General features: G+C 55.8%; 1 protein-coding gene across 1 annotated transcript in view; it reads right to left on the bottom strand.

Annotated features, from left to right (window-relative positions):
• Positions 1–3,453: 3,453 nt before the first annotated feature.
• The window catches only part of Clptm1 (CLPTM1 regulator of GABA type A receptor forward trafficking), a 30,903-nt gene continuing 15,604 nt past the window's right edge, over positions 3,454–18,752 (bottom strand). Inside the window, exons 3-14 of the mRNA XM_028893829.2 lie at positions 16,704–16,827; positions 15,876–16,034; positions 14,137–14,254; positions 9,120–9,205; positions 8,354–8,474; positions 7,716–7,960; positions 7,137–7,230; positions 5,837–6,027; positions 5,480–5,575; positions 5,062–5,197; positions 4,277–4,444; positions 3,454–4,175 (exon numbers count right to left, since the gene is read on the bottom strand). Of these exons, the coding sequence (XP_028749662.1) occupies positions 3,898–4,175; positions 4,277–4,444; positions 5,062–5,197; positions 5,480–5,575; positions 5,837–6,027; positions 7,137–7,230; positions 7,716–7,960; positions 8,354–8,474; positions 9,120–9,205; positions 14,137–14,254; positions 15,876–16,034; positions 16,704–16,827 (1,816 nt within the window). The 3' untranslated portion in view covers positions 3,454–3,897. The remainder of the gene's footprint in view (positions 4,176–4,276; positions 4,445–5,061; positions 5,198–5,479; positions 5,576–5,836; positions 6,028–7,136; positions 7,231–7,715; positions 7,961–8,353; positions 8,475–9,119; positions 9,206–14,136; positions 14,255–15,875; positions 16,035–16,703; positions 16,828–18,752) is intronic.

The following is an 18,752-nucleotide window of genomic DNA, read 5'->3' as shown; positions in this document are numbered from 1 at the left end:
AAAGAGCGTTGTTTTGATTTTGCTATGTAGCTCAGGCTGGCATTGAACCCATGACAATCCTCCTGCCTCAGTCTTCTGAGTGCTGGGATCACAGGCACCTACTATCATGCCCAGCTAAGAGCAAACTTTTTCTTGCTATGAAACACATTAGACCCAGACTTTAAGGGCCAAATGGTCTTAATTCCCAACTATGCCATTGCACATAAACAGTCAAGGACCATAAATAATCAGGAGTGTGCCTGCTTTCTAATAGAGCATATAATTTGATGACTATGAAAATGGGAATATCATGTAACTTTCATAGGAAACTGTATTATTTTTCTTTTTGCACCAGATGGATAATGTACCAGTGTAGTAGGTAAGTCCAAGGTGGACATTTCCCATAGTATAAGCTTCATCCTCAGGCTTACCAGCCACATCAGTGTTTTCCTTTAGGCTTTCCAACTGTAGGGCTGAGGATATGGCTTGTGGTAGACTGCTTGCCTAACATGTATGAGGCCCTAGGTTGTATCCTCAGCAGCACACAAAAATATTGTAGCCAGGTATATGTCCTGGAGAAGAGGAGATTCACTGACAAGTAGTGAATTCCAGGACAATGGCTACGTAGCAGGGCCTTGTCTCAGCACAAACAAAACCAAGAGGGGAAAAGGAGAAAAAACAAGGGGTTTTTCTGCCTAGAATCCCCCAGTGAGGGGCTAGGGGTGTGTCTCAGTGGTAGAACCCCTGCCTAGAATCCCCCAGTGAGGGGCTGGGGTGTGGCTCAGTGGTAGAGCCCCTGCCTAGAATCCCCCAGTGAGGGGCTGGGGTGTGGCTCAGTGGTAGAGCCCCTGCCTAGAGTCCCCCAGTGAGGGGCTGGGGGTGTGGCTCAGTGGTAGAGCCCCTGCCTAGAATCCCCCAGTGAGGGGCTGGGGTGTGGCTCAGTGGTAGAGCCCCTGCCTAGAATCCCCCAGTGAGGGGCTGGGCTGTGGCTGTGGTAGAGCCCCTGCCTAGAGTCCCCCAGTGAGGGGCTGGGGTGTGGCTCAGTGGTAGAGCCCCTGCCTAGAATCCCCCAGTGAGGGGCTGGGGCGTGGCTCAGTGGTAGAGCCCCTGCCTAGCATGCAAGAGCACCTAGGTTGGTTGCCCAGCATCGAGAAAGCAAGTGCCAAGCTGGCATGGTGGTTCACACCAGTCTTGGGTCCGAGATAGTAGGACTGTGAAATCAAGAGCAAATCTGAGCACCAGACAAGATGGCTCACACTAGTAATTTCAACACTTGAAAGGTAGGGGATTGCAATGAGTTCTAGGCTAGTCTGGACTACCTATAGCAAGACCCTGCCTCAAAAAATAAGCAGTCTCCCAAAAGAAGTTCTAACTTCAGGGTTCTGAATCAAGTATTTTGTGCTCAAATCCTAGGTTTTCTGGACGGTGATATGACTCTAGGCAATTGATTTCCCACTCTGGACTTGAGTTTTCCCCAACAGGATGTTGTTGTGAGGGTTCAATAAGGACATGGTACAGTTGACCCTTTGTCATTGCTCTTCCATGCGCCTGCACCATTCAAACCTCTAACTCCTTGTCAGGCTACACAGACCAGGCTAGCCTCTGCCTCCTGAGTGCTGAGATTAAAGGTGTATACCCCCGTGCCCAGCTGTAAAAAACGCCGAATTTCTCATCTGGAGGTACAGATAAACAACAGCACAAACTTCAAAGGGATGTTGTGAACGTGAAAATATGGTTACATAATGTAACAGTGCTGGGTGCTGTTCTGGAAGCTTAAGACAGCACAAGGCACATGAGCGGGGTTTCCTTTTTTCATTGTTTCAGTGTCACATAGCCCAGGCTGGTCTGACTCCATTCACAGTCAGTGAGGATGACCTTGAACTCCCGACCCTCCTGCCTCCACCTCCCAAGTGCTGGGATGACAGGCGTGTGCCACCATGCTAAGTCCTGTTTTGTAGCCCAGGCTGGCCAAGAACTTCAAATCTTCCTTCCTTGGCCTCTCAAAATCAAGGATGAAGTAAGGCCATTGTGCACAAGTTTCTAGGGTTCCGGACAGGTTGTGAGCTTCACAAGGCTGCTCTGGAATGATGTTGGTCCCTCCTGTGTACACCAGAATTGTCCTATGCTGTCTCTGCCCAGAGGGGCTTGGGAGCAATTGACTGAATATTATATACCCCATCCATCACCCCAGTAAGTGCTCTGGATATGTTCAGATGTCTGTGAAAGCAAATGGACATGGCAGTCACCAAGACAACCCTAGCCATGTTCTCACAAGTATGTCTTGGTCCAGTGAAGGGACAGTCACACTGCCATGATATACCAGTGGGCAGAGCTATTATGAGAGCCTCAGGACTCGAGGGTGAGAGGTGTCCTAGAAGAAACACCAATGCATCCTGGGGGTACTTGGGTCCCAGGAAAGACCCCAAGATCTCACCCAATAGGAGTTTTGTATTCTTCTGAGGACACTGGGGAGCCACAGCAGGTAGAATAGGAGCCCAGCAAGCAGAATGGGTACAACACCCACACTGCCCTGTGAGTAAGGACCTCTGACTTCCACGCATCACTCCACAGGGTAGGGAACCAGGTGGAACCTGAAGGAACCTTGGGTTACTTAGTCCAGGGCCTCCTTGCAGCATGGACAACTGTAGTGTCTGGGAAGACACAGTAAAGACTCCAGTGGCTGCCACTTCTCTGGAGTAGGTAAACAGAGCCAGCTCCGGGTACTGACAGCTCACCTGGGTCCTTGAAGCCAACACTGTTCAGGGACACTGCAGTGGCCCCCAAGAATTCACTGTCCTGCTGCAGCCCAGGTGAATTGGTACAAGCCCCATCCAGGAGTGTTGACTAGGGACTGTCCCTCTTGGCAGTGGCCTCCGTCAGCCGGCGGCAGCCTCATGGGAGTCTAAGGTATGTGTGTCTGTGTGTGTAGGCAGACATCACTGCCCTCGGTTCCCTCCTCCTTTCTGCCTTGTGTGTGTTCTAGTGATCAGACTGTGGCCTTGTGGCACAATGCAAACCCAGGTTGTCAGGGTTGCGCAGCAAATGCCTTCACCTACCATCTCTTTAAGACAGGGCTGCTTAATGGATGGAACTAGAAAAAAACATCCTGAGTGAGGTAACCCAGACCCAGGACAAACATGGTATGTATTCACTCATAAGTAGACTCTAGATATAAAATAAAGAACGATCAGATTGCAACCCACAGAACCATGGAGGCTATATATATAGCATGGGGGACCCTAGGACGACTGTGGCTTATAATAAAAAAAGACAGGGCTGCTTGTAGCCCAGGTTAGTTGACTTACGAGCAGGGAGCACCATGACTGGTTTATGCAGTGCTGGGGATTAAACCCAGGGCATTGCTCATGCGAGGTCAGCAGTGTTTAAAATTCCCTGTCCTTGACCTCCAGGTCTCCCTCCCAGACCCGAGCCAGCTGCCCGTTCCAGGCAAGGAAGGCAGAGGAGGTGCTGTGGTTGAGCTTAAGTTAAACACCCATATGAATTTATTAAATCCAGACTGTGTTAAAGGGTGGCGGTCTGGGAGCGGGGTGGTCAGGGGACGAGGGACAAGATGATGGAGGACCACAGGCACCCCTCAGAGGAGCCCTGGCCCCTTCCCCGCTTGGCCCACCCTCGGCGCCATACTGGCTTCACCATGATTCCCGATGGTGCCGGGCTGGCAGGGCGAGATGTCTGCAAACACACAGGAACAGACGGACAGACAAGACGACCGATGGTGCCCACATACATACAGCCAGCCCCGGCCTGCCTGGCCCCATCTCACACACTGGGCCTTGGCCCTAGGGGGCCTCCTGCCGCCCCGGCCCGAACTGTCCAGGAAGAGGGCGACAGGGAGGGGAGGTGAGGGGCCGGGGGTGGGTGGTGGTCACCAGGAGCAGATGAGGAGGACCCGAGTGGCTAATCCTTTTTCTTGTCCTCTGCTGGCTTTGGAGGGGCTTCCTGGGGCTGGCTGGCAGTGCAGGCCCCAGGAGTGGCTTTGGGGACTGTGGAGGCATCCTCTTCGGTGACCGCCGTGCTGGACGCAGGTGTGAGAGCCCCTGCCGCCGCCGCAGTGGGCGCCTGGGCCCTAGATGCCACTGCCGAGACGTCCTCTCCACTCATACCGAACTCGTTGACGCGGGTGGGGTCGACGCGGTAGATCCACCGTTGGTAGAGGTAGATGAAGAAGACCACATCTGGGGGAAGGACGGGTGTGAGGGACATGGCCCACCCCACTGGAGAACGAGGCTCCTTCCTGCCCACTGCATCCCATGTCCCTGCGTCCCCTGGGCCTCACCGTCCCGCAGGCAGCCAATCCGGTACATGACAGGCATCTTGATGACAAAGGCAAACAAGTCATCGATGAAGGTGTTGAGGGCCTTGTAGGTGAGCATCCGCCACGGCAAGTGAGCCACAGACTTGAGCTTGTAGTTGATGAAGAGCTGGGGTGTCATGGTGATGAAACCTGAGGGAAGACAGGCCCTCACCAGTCACCCCAGCTCACTCTGCCCCTCCAGCAGAGCCTACCCCAGGGCCTTTGCGTTTTCCTTCCAACAATTTTTGTTTTGTTTTTGAGACAGGGGCTTAGGCTATAGCCAGGATGCCTTGACCTCAGAGATTCTTCAGCTCTACCTCAGCTCCCCAAGTTTTAAGCGTGTTTGGTGAGTCATCACACCCAGATCTTTGTGTGGTCCCTCCCGGTCATCTCTAGGGACTGTTTAGGCGTCCTTTCCTCAGAATGGTTCCTAAACCCCACCTAAGCGTACCCTTTCTTGTCCGTATTCCTCCTCACTGTGAGTGCCTGCCTTCTCTCTGCACTCTGGGGTCCCCCAACACACACATTCCTCTCTCTGACCAGGGCAGAAACCTCCTTAGGGCCTCCTATTCCCATGCCTGCCCACAATGGATGGCCACCGTCTCAAGTGGCTCTGCCTCCCCTACTGGCCAGAGCCTCGGGCCAGAGCCGGGCTGCAGTGCTCAGTGTGGCACGAGAGCAGGGCCTGAGATGGTCGGTCTGCTGGCACCACTCTCTAGGTGGGGCAAGGCCAGGCCCTGCAGGCAGGGGAGAGGGGGCCTGCTCACCAAAGGTCAGCAGGAAGCCGTAGAGCATGCTGAGCACCCACGAGTACCAGCCCTTGTGCTCCAGGTAGAGAAGGCTGTAGACGGCATAGCAGCCCAGCAGCGGGAAGAGGATCCATGACAGGTACCGGAACGCCATCTGTGGGGTCACAGGACGGGCTGGGGCTGGCTCTGCAGGCCCTGTTCAGTGACCCGACTCCTTGTCCTCAGCCACCCACACCTGGTCCAGCAGGCTGGGCCAGGGGAATTTCCAGGTGGCTCTGGGAACTCTGGACTTGGCCAGGAAGTAGATGTGGCAGGCGGGGAACACAGGGGTGACATAGGCCTGGCAGTGACACCGGCAGGCAGGACCGATGGCCCAGCCTCTCTCATGAGTGTGGGTGCTTGGCGACCACCCCCGGGTCATGGTGGGGTCACTCACATCATCATATACTTTGGTTGAAGACTCAATGTAGGTGGACTTGTCTTTGAAGGTTGGGCAGGGGAAGATTCCTGCCACTCTGTGCTCCCGGTCCAGCTGGAACCGGGAAGAAGGTCAAGGTCAGCTGGGACCTGGCCCCTGCCCCTCCCCAGCCAGAAATGGCCCCTGCCCTTCCTTACTCTTCCCAGTTCCCCTGCCCTAATATGACCCCAAAAAAATCCCCTGTTGCGAAAATCCCCTAGGTCCTGGGAGCCAGGCAGGCGTCGGGAAACCCCTAGAGACCAAGGCAGGGCCTGGCTGGGCAGGCGACCCCCTTCCCACCCTACAAGTCACACAGCAATACGGTGCCCGACTCACCCGGACATCCATGACCTTGGTAATCTTCCAGAGGTCGATGAGGACCCCAATGAAGACGCTGACCTGTACCACGAAGTTGGTCTCATTGTCCAGTATGTAGAGGAGAACTACAAAGGACTGGAAAACGCCAAAGAACACGGAGCGCACTGACAGACCCTCCAGGGACTGACGGCTGTTCCAGAACTGGATGTCTGCAGAGGGTGTGGGCACAGGTGATCAGCAACCTTCCCTGGGCTGCTGCACTCTCCCACCAAAGCAGAGGGCACACAGGACCTTCTCCATGACATATGGGACAGAAACACCCTGCACCGTGGGTTTTGTCCCCTGTTTTCTAGTGAGGACACTCAGGTGCTAAGGGCACAAGGCTAGCGACCCTGAGGTGTACAGCCTTGCATGGTAGAACCTGGGCGGTCACCAGGTCAGTATCACACAATACCACCCTACTTCCCCTGGACAGGAAGATCCAGGGTACGTGCTTGGGGACCTTCTCGTCTGGCCTCCCACTCCAGCTGTAGGCTATCCTTGGGGCATGGACAAGCCCTGGTTTCTGGTGTCCATGTGGACACCTGGGGAACCTGAGTTGACAACATCCTTCTATTTCCTGGTCTCCCTGGCGTCCGGTTTCTAGAGGTCAAGCTAGACCACAGACACAGGAGCATGGACCCTGGCCCACCTGCCCACTCCTCTCGGGCAATGCTCTATCAGTTTTGTTGTCTGGGGTTGCTCTGTGGCGCTGGGGCCAGGGCTAGCAGAGCACGGGGAAGCTCCCCATGTGAGGCCTTCGGGAGAGGCCACACTGAGAACTCTTCTGGAAGGCAGCTTCCACTGTGCAGTGTCAGCCTGACAGAGGTGCCCATCACTCCTGCCAATTCCAGGAGCTTCAGGGTACCCCCAACCCCCACACTGTGGGCCACAGGCCGGGAAGCTGACAGAGCCACGGGCAGGCTGCCGTAGCAGAGCGGTGAGCTGCAGGCCGGCAGTTTCGTTCACTCCGTCTCTGCCTCCTCACCTGGAGGTGAGCAGTGATGGCTGTTCCCGAGCTGGGTGGCTCCATGCTGGGCTCCCTGACAGGCAGGGCACTGGGAGCAGCCCCGGGGCTTCCCTTTCTCTCGGCTGTGGAGTTCCCCGCCCTGCTTCCTGGTGTTGCCACCCTGGCCTTGGCCCAGGCAGCAGGCCCAGCCCCTCCCTCCCTGAGCTCTGCCTGGTCACTATCCCTCTTCAGCTACCCCAGGCAGGGGAGGAAACAGGAAGCAGATACTCCTCTGCCAGTTGCCTTGACATCCCGGGCCCCCATGCTTACCATTTTTGAAAGCCAGGAACTCAAAGACACTGTGGACGATGGAGACGATGATGGTGAGGGCCAGCAGATACGGGCTGGTCTCCAGCAGGGCCACCTGGGGAGAGGAGCTTATGAGCATGGCCTGTCCTTGCTGTGGCATCTCCCTTCCAAGAACCTTCCCCACATGTCCCTTGGGATCCCAGGCAGGACCTCCACAGACCCACTCGAGGGCCACCGGAGAGACAGTGTTAAGGGCAAGAGGAAAGCGGGCCAGGGGAGGGCAGGGGAGAGTGAGCTGACACTGGAGGCAGAGATGGCGAGGTACGAGGGAGGAACAGGGAAGAACAGTGAGGGATGGCGTCCACCCGAGGCCCAGCCCAGCCCCAGAACACACGAGATGATGATAGAGGAGACAGGAAGGGACAGAAAAGACACTGGGAGAAAGCAGAGGACAGAAGTCAGGGAGCCAGGTCACCAGGGTTGGGGGCCCACTTCCTGCCCACCGCTTGGAGCGGGGAGCCTAGGCAGTTGTGAAACCAGGTCTGGGGGAACCCTGAGTGGGAGTCTGCACTTCCCCTTGGCCATGGCCACCGCACACACCTTCACCGAATCCTGTTCCTCGTCCGACTGTTCATACAGCTCGTCACCTAAGAAGTTCCACGGTGACTTGGTACTCTGTGCGGCGTAGAGCTGCCAGCGCCACAGCGAGAGCGGGCAGAACGAGACGCGCAGCGGGAGGCTGGCCAGGCTCTCGTTGATGGGGTAGTAATCCTTCTGCAAGTTCCAGTAGTCATTGAAGTAGATGATGGGGTAGTAGTCACCGCTCACGGCATCAAACTTCACATCTGGGGACACACGGGGGGGGGGGAGGGGGGGGCACTGCTTAGCCTGGCCGAGACACCGCACAGCACTGCTTGACTGTACCACGAGGAGCAAAAGGCTCCCGGAATCTCAATGGAAAACCGAGTGGCAAAGGGTGTGGCCCCGAAGGCAGGCAGGCCACTCAGGCCATCTCCAGCACAGCTTACACTGGGGCCATGTGCCCCAGCTCTACAGAGCGCGGTGAGAAACCAGCTCTGCAGCCTAACTCCCACCCGCGGTGGCCAGGCCCTGGCTCAGGAGGGCTATGGGAGCGAGGACAGAGGCACGGCGCGTCAGGACAGGATACAACTACAAGGGTCTCAGACGGGGCCGGGGGAAGAGGAGGCCATGGGCCTTGAGCTTTCGGCCGGGCTTACATTGGTCCAGTGGGGGTGGCACGCTGCCCTTCACCCATGGCGTGTGGTCATCCACAATGTTGATGGTGATGTTGGGGTGCCAGTGTGAGATGACTTCCACAGGGCCATAGTCCTCCGCCCTCTGCGGGGAGGCGGGAAATGAGTGGTAGGCCTCAGGCCCACAGCCACCACTGCTCGTGCCCTCCCATGACAGCTGGGCCAGAGAGCAGCCGCCACAGCCATGCCTGGGAGGCTCACGCTCGTGCCCATCACCTGAGCCTGGCAGCAGGCTGAGATCCGCCGGTCCTCCACCTTCTCACCAGAAGGCAGGAGACAGACAGACAGGCTGGTCCTGCACATGAAACCACACCTAGCCTAGAGAAAGCACCCTTGCATCCCTTCTCGTCGTGTGGCCCTACTCCACTCTGGGACCACGCCTCCTGCCCAAAACCATGCGGAAAGAAAGGTGAGCTCAGGGCCGTCTGAGAAAGGCCCTGGTTTGTTCAGCCACCACCCCCAGTGCCCGCTCTGTGCCACACAGTGTCAATCCGGCCTCTCCATCTGCGGCCACTGGAACCTGGAGCAAGGGTTCCTGTCTGAGATGGACTCCTGGCCAGATCCACCCCAGGGCTGCCTGTGCTGCTAACCTTGTCTGCCGTCTCCTGCTGCACCTGCCACATCCCTGGATCCTCCCAGGGAAGGTCACAGAGGTGGAGCCACCTGGCCTGACCAAGGCTTGTCTGCAACTAGGTGACACCGTGAGCCTCACTAGCCCCCCTCTGCTTACCTTGATCATTTCGGGGTCAGCTTCTGTCTCTCCTGTTAGTAGGTTCTTGGTTTTCTGAAATCGCCTACGCTTGTATTTGTTGATCACTGTAGGCAGAGGAAGGTGGGGGAAGCCTGTGAATACTTAAGAGCCTGGATGCCAGAATGCGGTCCCATGGCAGCTGTGTCCTGGCTTCCTGTTGCTGAAGACATCACTTGAGCAGCCCCAACCAGCCCCTAAATCTTGGGAACTACTATCCAGCCTTTACAGAGAAGGACCACTTACAGTCACCTAGGCACAAAACAGCCTCCCTCTGTGGTGGTATTGTGTTCCCCAAAATATTGTGTACTCTAATAAATTTATCTGGGGTCAGAGAACAGACAGCCACTAGATACAAAGGCTAGGAAATGGTGGCACTCACACCTTTGATCCTAGCATTCCAGAGATAGAAATCCCTCTGGATCTCTGTGAGTTCAAGGCCACATTGGAAACAGCCAAGCATGGTGACACATGCCTTTAATCCCAGGGAGTGGTGGTAGAAAGCAGAAAGGTATATAAGGCGTGAGGACCAGAAACTAGAAGATTTTGGCTGGTTAAGCATTCAGGCTTTTGAGCAGTAATTCAGCTGAGACCCATTCCGGATGAGGACTCAGAGGCCTCCAGTCTGAGGAGACAAGACCAGCTGAGGATCCGGCAAGGTGAGATAGCTGTGGCTTGTTCTATCTCTCTGATCTACCAGCATTGACCCCAATAACTCACCTCAGGTTTGATTTTATTAATAACAACTTTTAAGATTCCTGCTACATCCCTCCGTCAAAACCTGCTCGGTCGCCCCCTAGGCCAGCAGGACGCCTATCTGCCTGGACCCCACCCCAGGCCACTGAGCCCTCCTAAGGTCTCCTTCCTGAACTGCAGTGCCGCTCTGCTTTTCTGAAACAGCGTCTCGCTATGCAATTGAGCCTGGCCTTAAGCTTGAGGCTGCCCTCCTGCCTCAGCTAAGGCTATAGGCGTGAGCTGCCACACTGGCTCTATCCTCTTCAAGGAGGCTTTGCAGTCCCTCTCCTGGACGGTATAATTCCTCACGGCCCTCCATCAGTACACACACACACAAACACTTGTCTCCTAGTTCACCCATGTGCCCGGTGACCTGGACAGGCCACTGAATACATGGCCACACATGGAGGAGTCAGAGAACCATCCCAAAGAAGGCCTGGGGCCAGTGGGTGAGAAGCAAGCCTGAGAACTCTGAAACTGTGAATCCCCAGCCACAGTGGAGTCACTTCCTCTTGCTAAGGTCAGGCTACCAGGGTTCCCGCTACCTTGCCCGAAACAAGAGCAAAGGGCTGACCACGCCCTCCCAACTTGGATGCCACCAGCTCTAATTTATGCTGAGAAGGAAAACTGGTGCCTTGCTGAACCTCATGGTGCAAGCCAGTAATCCCAGGTAGTTAATGGCTGAGGCAAGAGGATCAGAGTAAGTCCAAAGTCAGCCCAGGCAACCTAGTGAGACCCTCTCAAAATAAAAACAGCCTTTAATCCCAACACTCAAGAGGCAGAGGCAGGTAGAACTCTGTTAAGTTTAAGGTCAGCCTGGTGAGTTACAGGACAGCCAGCCAGGAAAACACAGAGACCCGGTCTCAAAGAACAATAACAGAAAACCAACAATAACAAAAAATTAAAACAATGGTAAAATGGGCTTAAGATTGTCAGGGGTAGAATCCCCCAGTGAGGGACTGGGGGTGTGGCTCAGTGGTAGAGCCCCTGCCTAGAATCCCCCAGTGAGGGGCTGGGGGTATGGCTCAGTGGTAGAGCACCTGCCTAGAATCCCCCAGTGAGGGGCTGGGGTGTGACTCAGTGGTAGAGCCCCTGCCTAGAATCCCCCAGTGAGGGGCTGGGGTGTGGCTCAGTGGTAGAGCCCCTGCCTTGAGTCCCCCAATGAGGGGCTGGGGGTTGTAGATGAAGCACAGCACTCATCTAGTGTGTGAGAAGTCCTGGGTTCCACCCCCAGGAGGCAAGCAAAACCAAGAAGGCCTACTGCTCTGAGCTGCCCCGTTCCATCCCTACATGGGAAAAGGGAACTGGCCAACATGGAGCTCTGGGCTAAGATGCTAGCTCTTGTCTTGTACCAGCTAAGAGATGCTGGTGAGTTAATAAATACCACGTCCCAGGCCCTGTCACTACCGTGGAGAAAAAGGAAAAACCCACAGTTCGCCAGGGCCTGCTGCTCTTACTAACATCAACATCATCCCCACTGTTTCTCTAGGAACTATTTGGAAACCAGGTCCCCACATCCAGCTGAAGTAGCAGGCACCTGAAAATGGGTATCTCAGAGGATAAACTGCAGGGGCATACTCCAGGGAGGAGGGAAGCTGTCAACTTTCAAGATTGCAAGAGACAGGCAGGGCTGATAAAACAGACTGGAGATGGGAACACAAGCAGGCACGTGCGTGCACATGCACACGATGGCTTACAACCCAGCAGCTCCAGGTTCAGAGGACCTGATGCCCTCTGACCCTTGCAGACACTAGGAATGCACATGCTGCACATACATGCATGTAAGCAGAACACACACATAAAATTTAAAAATCTAATTAAAGAAAAAGCTGGGTGTGAAGGCACACCCCTTTAATCCCAGTACTCAAGGGCAGAGGAGGCAGGCAGATATTTGAGTTTGAGGAGGCAGTGGTGGCACACCCCTTTAATCCCAGCACTCGGGAGGCAGAGGCAGGTGGATCTCTGTGAATTCGAGGCCAGCCTGGGCTACAGAGTTCCAGGACAGGCACCAAAGCTACACAGAGAAACCCTGTCTCGAAAAACAAAACAAACAAAAAAAATTCTGAGTTCAAGGTTTGGTCTACAGAACGAACTCCAGGACAGCCAGAGAAACCCTGTCTTGAAAAAAACAAAACAAAAAAGAAAAGAAAAAGAGAAAGGAGAGAGAGAAAGAGAGAGGAAGTCTAATAAGAAATGTCCCAGTCCCATGGGAGCAGAGAAGCCTTGCTCTGGAAGGCCAAGCCTATAAAGCTGCTCCAGCGGGGAGCCACAGGTGCCTGGTACAGCGAGCGGGGCACGAGGCACAAGCTGTGGGTGTGACACAAAATTCACTCTGACACTTGCCCCCAAACAATGTCAAGTCTCATATTGGTTCTTTCCCACCAATTCTAGGTTAAAGTAGTATGTGGAATTCAGTATCATTCCTCTGTTTTTCTCTTTCCCGTGGGGGGGAGCACATGTGAGTGTGTGGGCATGTGGTGGGCACGTGGTCGCCCGAGACAGACACCGGTTGTCTGGACTGCTCTCTCCCTCACGCACTGAGGACCCGAGGGATGGCTGGACTGCCGCGGCAGTCCACATGGATGCTGGGGACACGACTCTGGTCCTCACTAACTCAGGGCCACTGCCTGGCTACTGTCTTTGTTTTTTTAGATGGGATCTGGCTAGATGGCCTGGAGCTTACTATGTGTCCCAGGATAGCCCTGAGCTCACCATCCACCTGCCTCAGCCTCACCCGTGCTGGGAGTAAGGTACTCACTGCCACACAGGACTCAGTGTATTTCTGCCTGCTGTTAATATTATCAGGTGGGTTATTTACTTCCCTATAGGCTTTCTGCAGCAGGAAACTACAGACACCCCATCTCCACACAGTACTGCCCCACACTTGGAAGAAAAGTAGGCTGTTGTTTTTTTTTTTCTTTTTCGGGGCACAGGGTGTCACACAGCCCAGGCTGGCCTTGAATTCCCTAAGTAAGCAAAAAGCGAGGACAACTTTGAACTTCTGGTCCTCCTCTACCCTCCAATGCTGGAATCACAGCTGTACACCGCCACACCTGGTTTGCTGCATTGGCTGACTGCTACTCCTCCTCCACTCCAGCTGCTGTCAGACCCACTGCCCACATCTGACTGTTCCTCCTCCACTCCAGCTGCTGTCAGACCCACTGCCCACATCTGACTGTTCCTCCTCCACTCCAGCTGCTGTCAGACCCACTGCCCACATCTGACTGTTCCTCCACTCCAGCTGTCAGACCCACTGCCCACATCTGACTGTTCCTCCTCCACTCCAGCTGTTGTCAGACCCACTGCCCACATCTGACTCCTCCTCCACTCCAGCTGCTGTCAGACCCACTGCCCACATCTGTTCCTCCTCCACTCCAGCTGTCAGACCCACTGCCCACATCTGACTGTTCCTCCACTCCAGCTGCTGTCAGACCCACTGCCCACATCTGCTCCTCCTCCTCCACTCCAGCTGCTGTCAGACCCACTGCCCACATCTGACTGTTCCTCCACTCCAGCTGTCAGACCCACTGCCCACATCTGACTGTTCCTCCACTCCAGCTGTCAGACCCACTGCCCACATCTGACTGTTCCTCCTCCACTCCAGCTGCTGTCAGACCCACTGCCCACATCTGACTGTTCCTCCTCCACTCCAGCTGCTGTCAGACCCACTGCCCACATCTGTTCCTCCTCCACTCCAGCTGCTGTCAGACCCACTGCCCACATCTGACTGTTCCTCCTCCACTCCAGCTGCTGTCAGACCCACTGCCCACATCTGACTGTTCCTCCTCCACTCCAGCTGCTGTCAGACCCACTGCCCACATCTGACTGTTCCTCCACTCCAGCTGCTGTCAGACCCACTGCCCACATCTGACTGTTCCTCCACTCCAGCTGCTGTCAGACCCACTGCCCACATCTGACTGTTCCTCCACTCCAGCGGACTGCCACCCTCGCCTTCTTTCAGCAGTTCCATGCTCGACCTGCCCTTCTTACTGTTTGCTTTCACTGAGGCTCTTGCTAAGAAGCCTAGGCTGGCTTCAAACTCAGCACTCTGCCTCAGCCCCTCAACTCTCTAGCTGTGTTCCAGGCATGCATCACAGGCAGAGTCACCTGCTCTCCCTGGCAGAGTCAGGAACAGACAAGTGGGGCCAGCACTGTCTCATCAATCCCCAATGCTCAGAGCAGAGTTCCTGCTCTCTAGAGAACTGAGACTTTGCCTGTCACACTTCAGCCAGGGTCCACCAGGGTCAGAAGGGAAACGACTTACTCCTGGACATGTGGACAGTGGCAAGCCGACGGTACAGGGCCTTCTGCCGGGGGTCTGGGTGGAAGCCACTCTTGGTGAAGTAGACATGGATATAGATGGAGCCATTCTGCTGTACACTCTGCAAAAGAAGGAAGCCAGGGGGTGGGAAACAGAATGCCAAGGCTGCTCGTCACCTGCCTACAGCAGCTTCCACTTACTTCCGACTCTCCAGGAATATATTTCCTGAGGACTCAGGGCATAGAGTGCAGCTGACTGGTCCTGCAGCAAATGCTGGAGCAAGACAAACTGCAGGTCGGGACCAGCTGGACCGAACACTGAGAGCTGCCCTGGCTGAGGTAAGCTCCTGCTTCCTTCACAGGACTCAGTGCCTCAGCTGGGGGACGCGGGCATCCTAGCGCTGCAGCAAGGCCTGCCCAGAGCACCCAGCCAAGGACGCTGCCATTGGCCAGCCCTGCTCTAGCGCACCAGGAGGCATCCCTACACTCTGACCCTGCACCCTGACAGGATCGCAGCATGAGCCTGCTTTGCTGATGAGACAGGCTGCACTGAGTCCCCAGGACTAGCTCACTGGTCCCCCATCTTTCTCTGAACCTCAAGAAAGGGCCTGGCCTTGAGAGTATAGCAGTAGTATCACTGGAGTCACAGAGCTGTGTCTGCTCAGTTCCAGCCACTCAGAGGTGGGTGGGGCATCTCTCTTCCCCCATCCCAAAGCCTACTGGGCACAAAGGACCGGAGCTCTGCCATCCCGTGAGGTCCAAGTCTGCCTGGACAACCCAGCGAGCCCTTATCTCACATGTAAAGTAAAAGGGAGGCTGAGGTCAGGTAAGACAGCATATTCTTATAATCCATGCAGCTGGGATATCGAGGCAGGAAGTTTAACGGTTCAAAACCAGCTTCTGCTACACAGCAAGCCTAGCTTGAACTACTCATGCAGGCAGGGGTCTCGCCCACCTCTGCAGTGCTCACACGGTGTGCAAGACAGGTGCTCTAGGCAGCTCAGCTGCCAACAATGAACAAAGCCGCCGGCGTCTGTGTGTGCCCAGGCCTCTGCCAGACGCTGATGGGACAGCGACTGCTACACTCAGTCTCAGCCTCCGAGGTGCCAAGGCTTTCTAACACACATCTGTGCCCAGACAGAAGACCCGGCATGCCTAGCCTCAACTACAGAAGCCCAACAGGCAGTGAGACTGGAGAACTACTTAAACAAGCTAAGGAAGGCTTCCTGGAGGAGGCAGGCAACTGGACCCAGAGTCAGGGAGCCAAGAGAAGCTCACACTAGCTGTTGGCCTTGGGGAAGCCACCAAGCAACAGCTAACCCCAGTGTCACCTACCACACGGACAGCCGACGACGGCAGCTACAGGAGACAGTGACAGTCATGTGGGGCAGTGACAGCTGCATTCTGTTTTGAGACAGGTCTTCCCATAATTCCCAGCCTGGTCTTGAACTCGTGATAAACCTCCTGCCTCAGCTGTCCATGTTTCTGGGACTACGGGGGAGTGCTACCACACCTAGCTGCAACTTCTCAATTTACGGGGCAGAGGGCCTGCACGGCAAACGCCCCGCCGCCGCTGTTCATTTGCATGACCTTGTATAACCTTGAAGCCATGCTGCAGGGCCCCACTGTGCTGAGCAGGCCCGCAGGGACGGTTACCGAGACTGGCTGGCTAAAGCTGGGGATCACACCACACTGGAGGTGGCTTTGAGGACCCCAGACAGGGCGGGGTGGGGGCGGGGCTACCTGCGGGATGTCAAGCTCTGCAAAGTGCTCATAGCAGCCATCCGAGTTCTCTCCACTGGTCCAGTCACCGTACACCAGGTCATGCTGCTCCCAGAAGAGCGCCGAGGTGGCGTTGAAGTCTGTGAAGTGCTCGTGCTCTGAGATGTACACATGCAGGTTCTGTGGAGAGCACGAGGGGTTAAGGGACGATGGTATCTGTGGGCTGCGCATAGTGGAGACGCGTAAACTCAACTTTTGCTTTTGTCATACGCTGGCTCTGCCCTGAGGAGCCCCAGCCTGCCAATAACAAACTGAAGCACAAGAGGGAGCAGGACCCCCACGGATGGCTGCGGAGAGCTGGGGCAAACAAGTCAAGGGCCCGTGCCTCAGAAGGGGAGGCACACTTGGTGAGCCCTCCCTGCTCGGCCCTCTTCAGGATCTACTCTTCGGCACTGGCCTGGTGACAGGCTGGGAAATGCAGCAACAGAGCCGACGAGACCGTGGACCTCAGAGGGCTGACAGTGAGGGGCTGGTGACTGTGCTGCAGCTCAGAACCTGGGTGGATCGAGGCACCCGTCACCCACAACCCACGGAGGCCAAGCACGTTTCTGGAAGAAAACACCCGGGACCCTGTTGCAACAGGTGCACAACAAGCGGGAAGACGGCTCAGGGCTCCCCAGAGTCCTGCTCTCTCAGCGTCTCTCGGGTGGCCAAGTCACCTACGCTGATGGGGTAGAGCATCCAAGTCCCACATGTCCACAGAGCCAGAGCAGCCAGGAACGGTCCCATCCTGCGTCCCTGAGCACATCACGCCCCCAGCCCCTCAAGTGACTTCCCACCTCGCGTTACCATTAGAGTGTCTTTGGGGAACAGGTTGCGGCTGGCGACACGTGGGGCCCCTCCAGGTCCTGACTGGTCCTGAGGGGACGGCCCTCGGCGGAACCAGCTGCTGATGGCCCAGATGATGAAGATCCTGAGGAAGGAAACAGCCGCAGGTGAGGCCCCGTGCCCTACGCCGGCATCCAGGGCATCCGCCTCCAAAGCAGCCCCGACCGCCTGCTTTCTGAGGTCTGAGGCAGCTGAGAGAGCAGCGGTGGGGCTGGTGGGGGCAAGGTGCTCCCGGGACAGAGGCCCAAGAAGCCCTGGGCAAGGAGGCGCCATCCGCACAGGACCACCTCCTCGACCCTCCAGGGCCTCGTCACACATGGGCCATAGGGCTCAGGCACTCGGGCTCAGAGGTGTTAGTCTACGGCAGTCAGGTGCTCTGCCCTAAGGAAGAGTCAAAGATCTGCCCACTGTACTGGAAAAAACCTCAGTGCAATTACTTTTCCATTTCAATGGCAGACTAAAAAAGCTGAGGTAGTGGGTAAGCCTTTTCAGCCACAGAAAACCAGTTTTGGCAGTGGTGGATTCCTTTTTGTGGTATTAAGAAATTGAACTGAGGCTTCTCACGGGCTAGTCAAGTGCTCTACTGCTAAGCCACACCCCCAACATCTGAGCCACGCCCCCAGCCCCTCACTGGGGGATTCTAGGCAGGGGCTCTACCACTGAGCCACACCCCACCCCTCACTGGGGGATTCTAGGCAGGGGCTCTACCACTGAGCCACACCCCAGCCCCTCCCTGGGGGATTCTAGGCAGGGGCTCTACCACTGAGCCACACCACCAGCCCCTCACTGGGGGATTCTAGGCAGAGGCTCTACCACTGAGTCACACCCCAGCCAGCCCCTCACTGGGGGATTCTAGGTAGGGGCTCTACCACTGAGCCACACCCCAGCCCCTCACTGGGGGATTCTAGGCAGGGGTTCTACCACTGAGCCACACCCCCAGCCCCTCACTGGAGGATTCTAGGCAGGGGCTCTACCACTGAGCCACACCCCAGCCCCTCACTGGGGGATTCTAGGCAGGGGCTCTACCACTGAGCCATACCCCAGCCCCTCACTGGGGGATTCTAGGCAGGGGCTCTACCACTGAGTCACATCTGCAGCCCCTCACTGGGGGATTCTAGGCAGGGGCTCTACCACTGAGCCACACCCCAGCCCCTCACTGGGGGACTCTAGGCAGGGGCTCTACCACTGAGCCACACCCCCAGCCCCTCACTGGGGGATTCTAGGCAGGGGCTCTACCACTGAGCCACACCCCCAGCCCCTCACTGGGTGATTCTAGGCAGGGGCTCTATCATGGAGCCACACCCCAGCCCTTCACTGGTGGGTTCTCACCTTTGGCAGTTAGCTGTATCCTCAGCCATTTTATTATTGTTCATTTGAGCCAGGTTCTTATTAAAGTGTTTGGGCTGGCCTTGAACTTGAGATTTCTTCACCTTGGATTACCTGGCCTGGGCAGTCAAGCCTAGCTTGAACAACTTTTTCAGACTTACTCTCCCAAGGAAAAGAACCAAAAAGGCTTGATAAAGCTAATTGCCAACTGTGGTGCACAGCTGTGATTGGAACACTTGAGAAGTGGAGACAAGAGGGACAGGAGTTCAAAGTCACCCTCGACAACATGGTGAGCTCGAGGCCAGCCAGAGCTATGTGAGATCCTATCTCCAAAACAAGAACTGCTGTGGAATAATCCTTCTGTATGCTGTGAATATGTGTTACTCTCATTGGTTAATAAAAAAGCTGCGGGCTGGAGAGATGGCTCAGCAGTTAAGAGCGCTGGCTGCTCTTCCAGAGGACCCGGGTTCAATTCCCAGAACCCAATGGCAGCTCTCAACTGTGTGTAACTCCAGTTCTAGGGGATTCCACACCCTCACACAGACATGAAGGCAAAATACCAATGCACATAAAATAAATAAATAATAAAAAAGCTGACTGGACGATAGCAGGGCAGACTAAGACTAGGCAGGAAAGCCAAACTGAAAATGCTGGGAGGAAGAAGAGTAGTCAGAGAGACGCCAG

The sequence above is a fragment of the Peromyscus leucopus genome, chromosome 1 (genome assembly GCF_004664715.2).
Source record: "Peromyscus leucopus breed LL Stock chromosome 1, UCI_PerLeu_2.1, whole genome shotgun sequence".
NCBI classification, from domain to species: Eukaryota; Metazoa; Chordata; class Mammalia; order Rodentia; family Cricetidae; genus Peromyscus; species Peromyscus leucopus.
The sequence above is the reverse complement of the archived record's forward strand: the minus strand, read 5'-3'. Positions and strand labels throughout refer to the sequence as shown.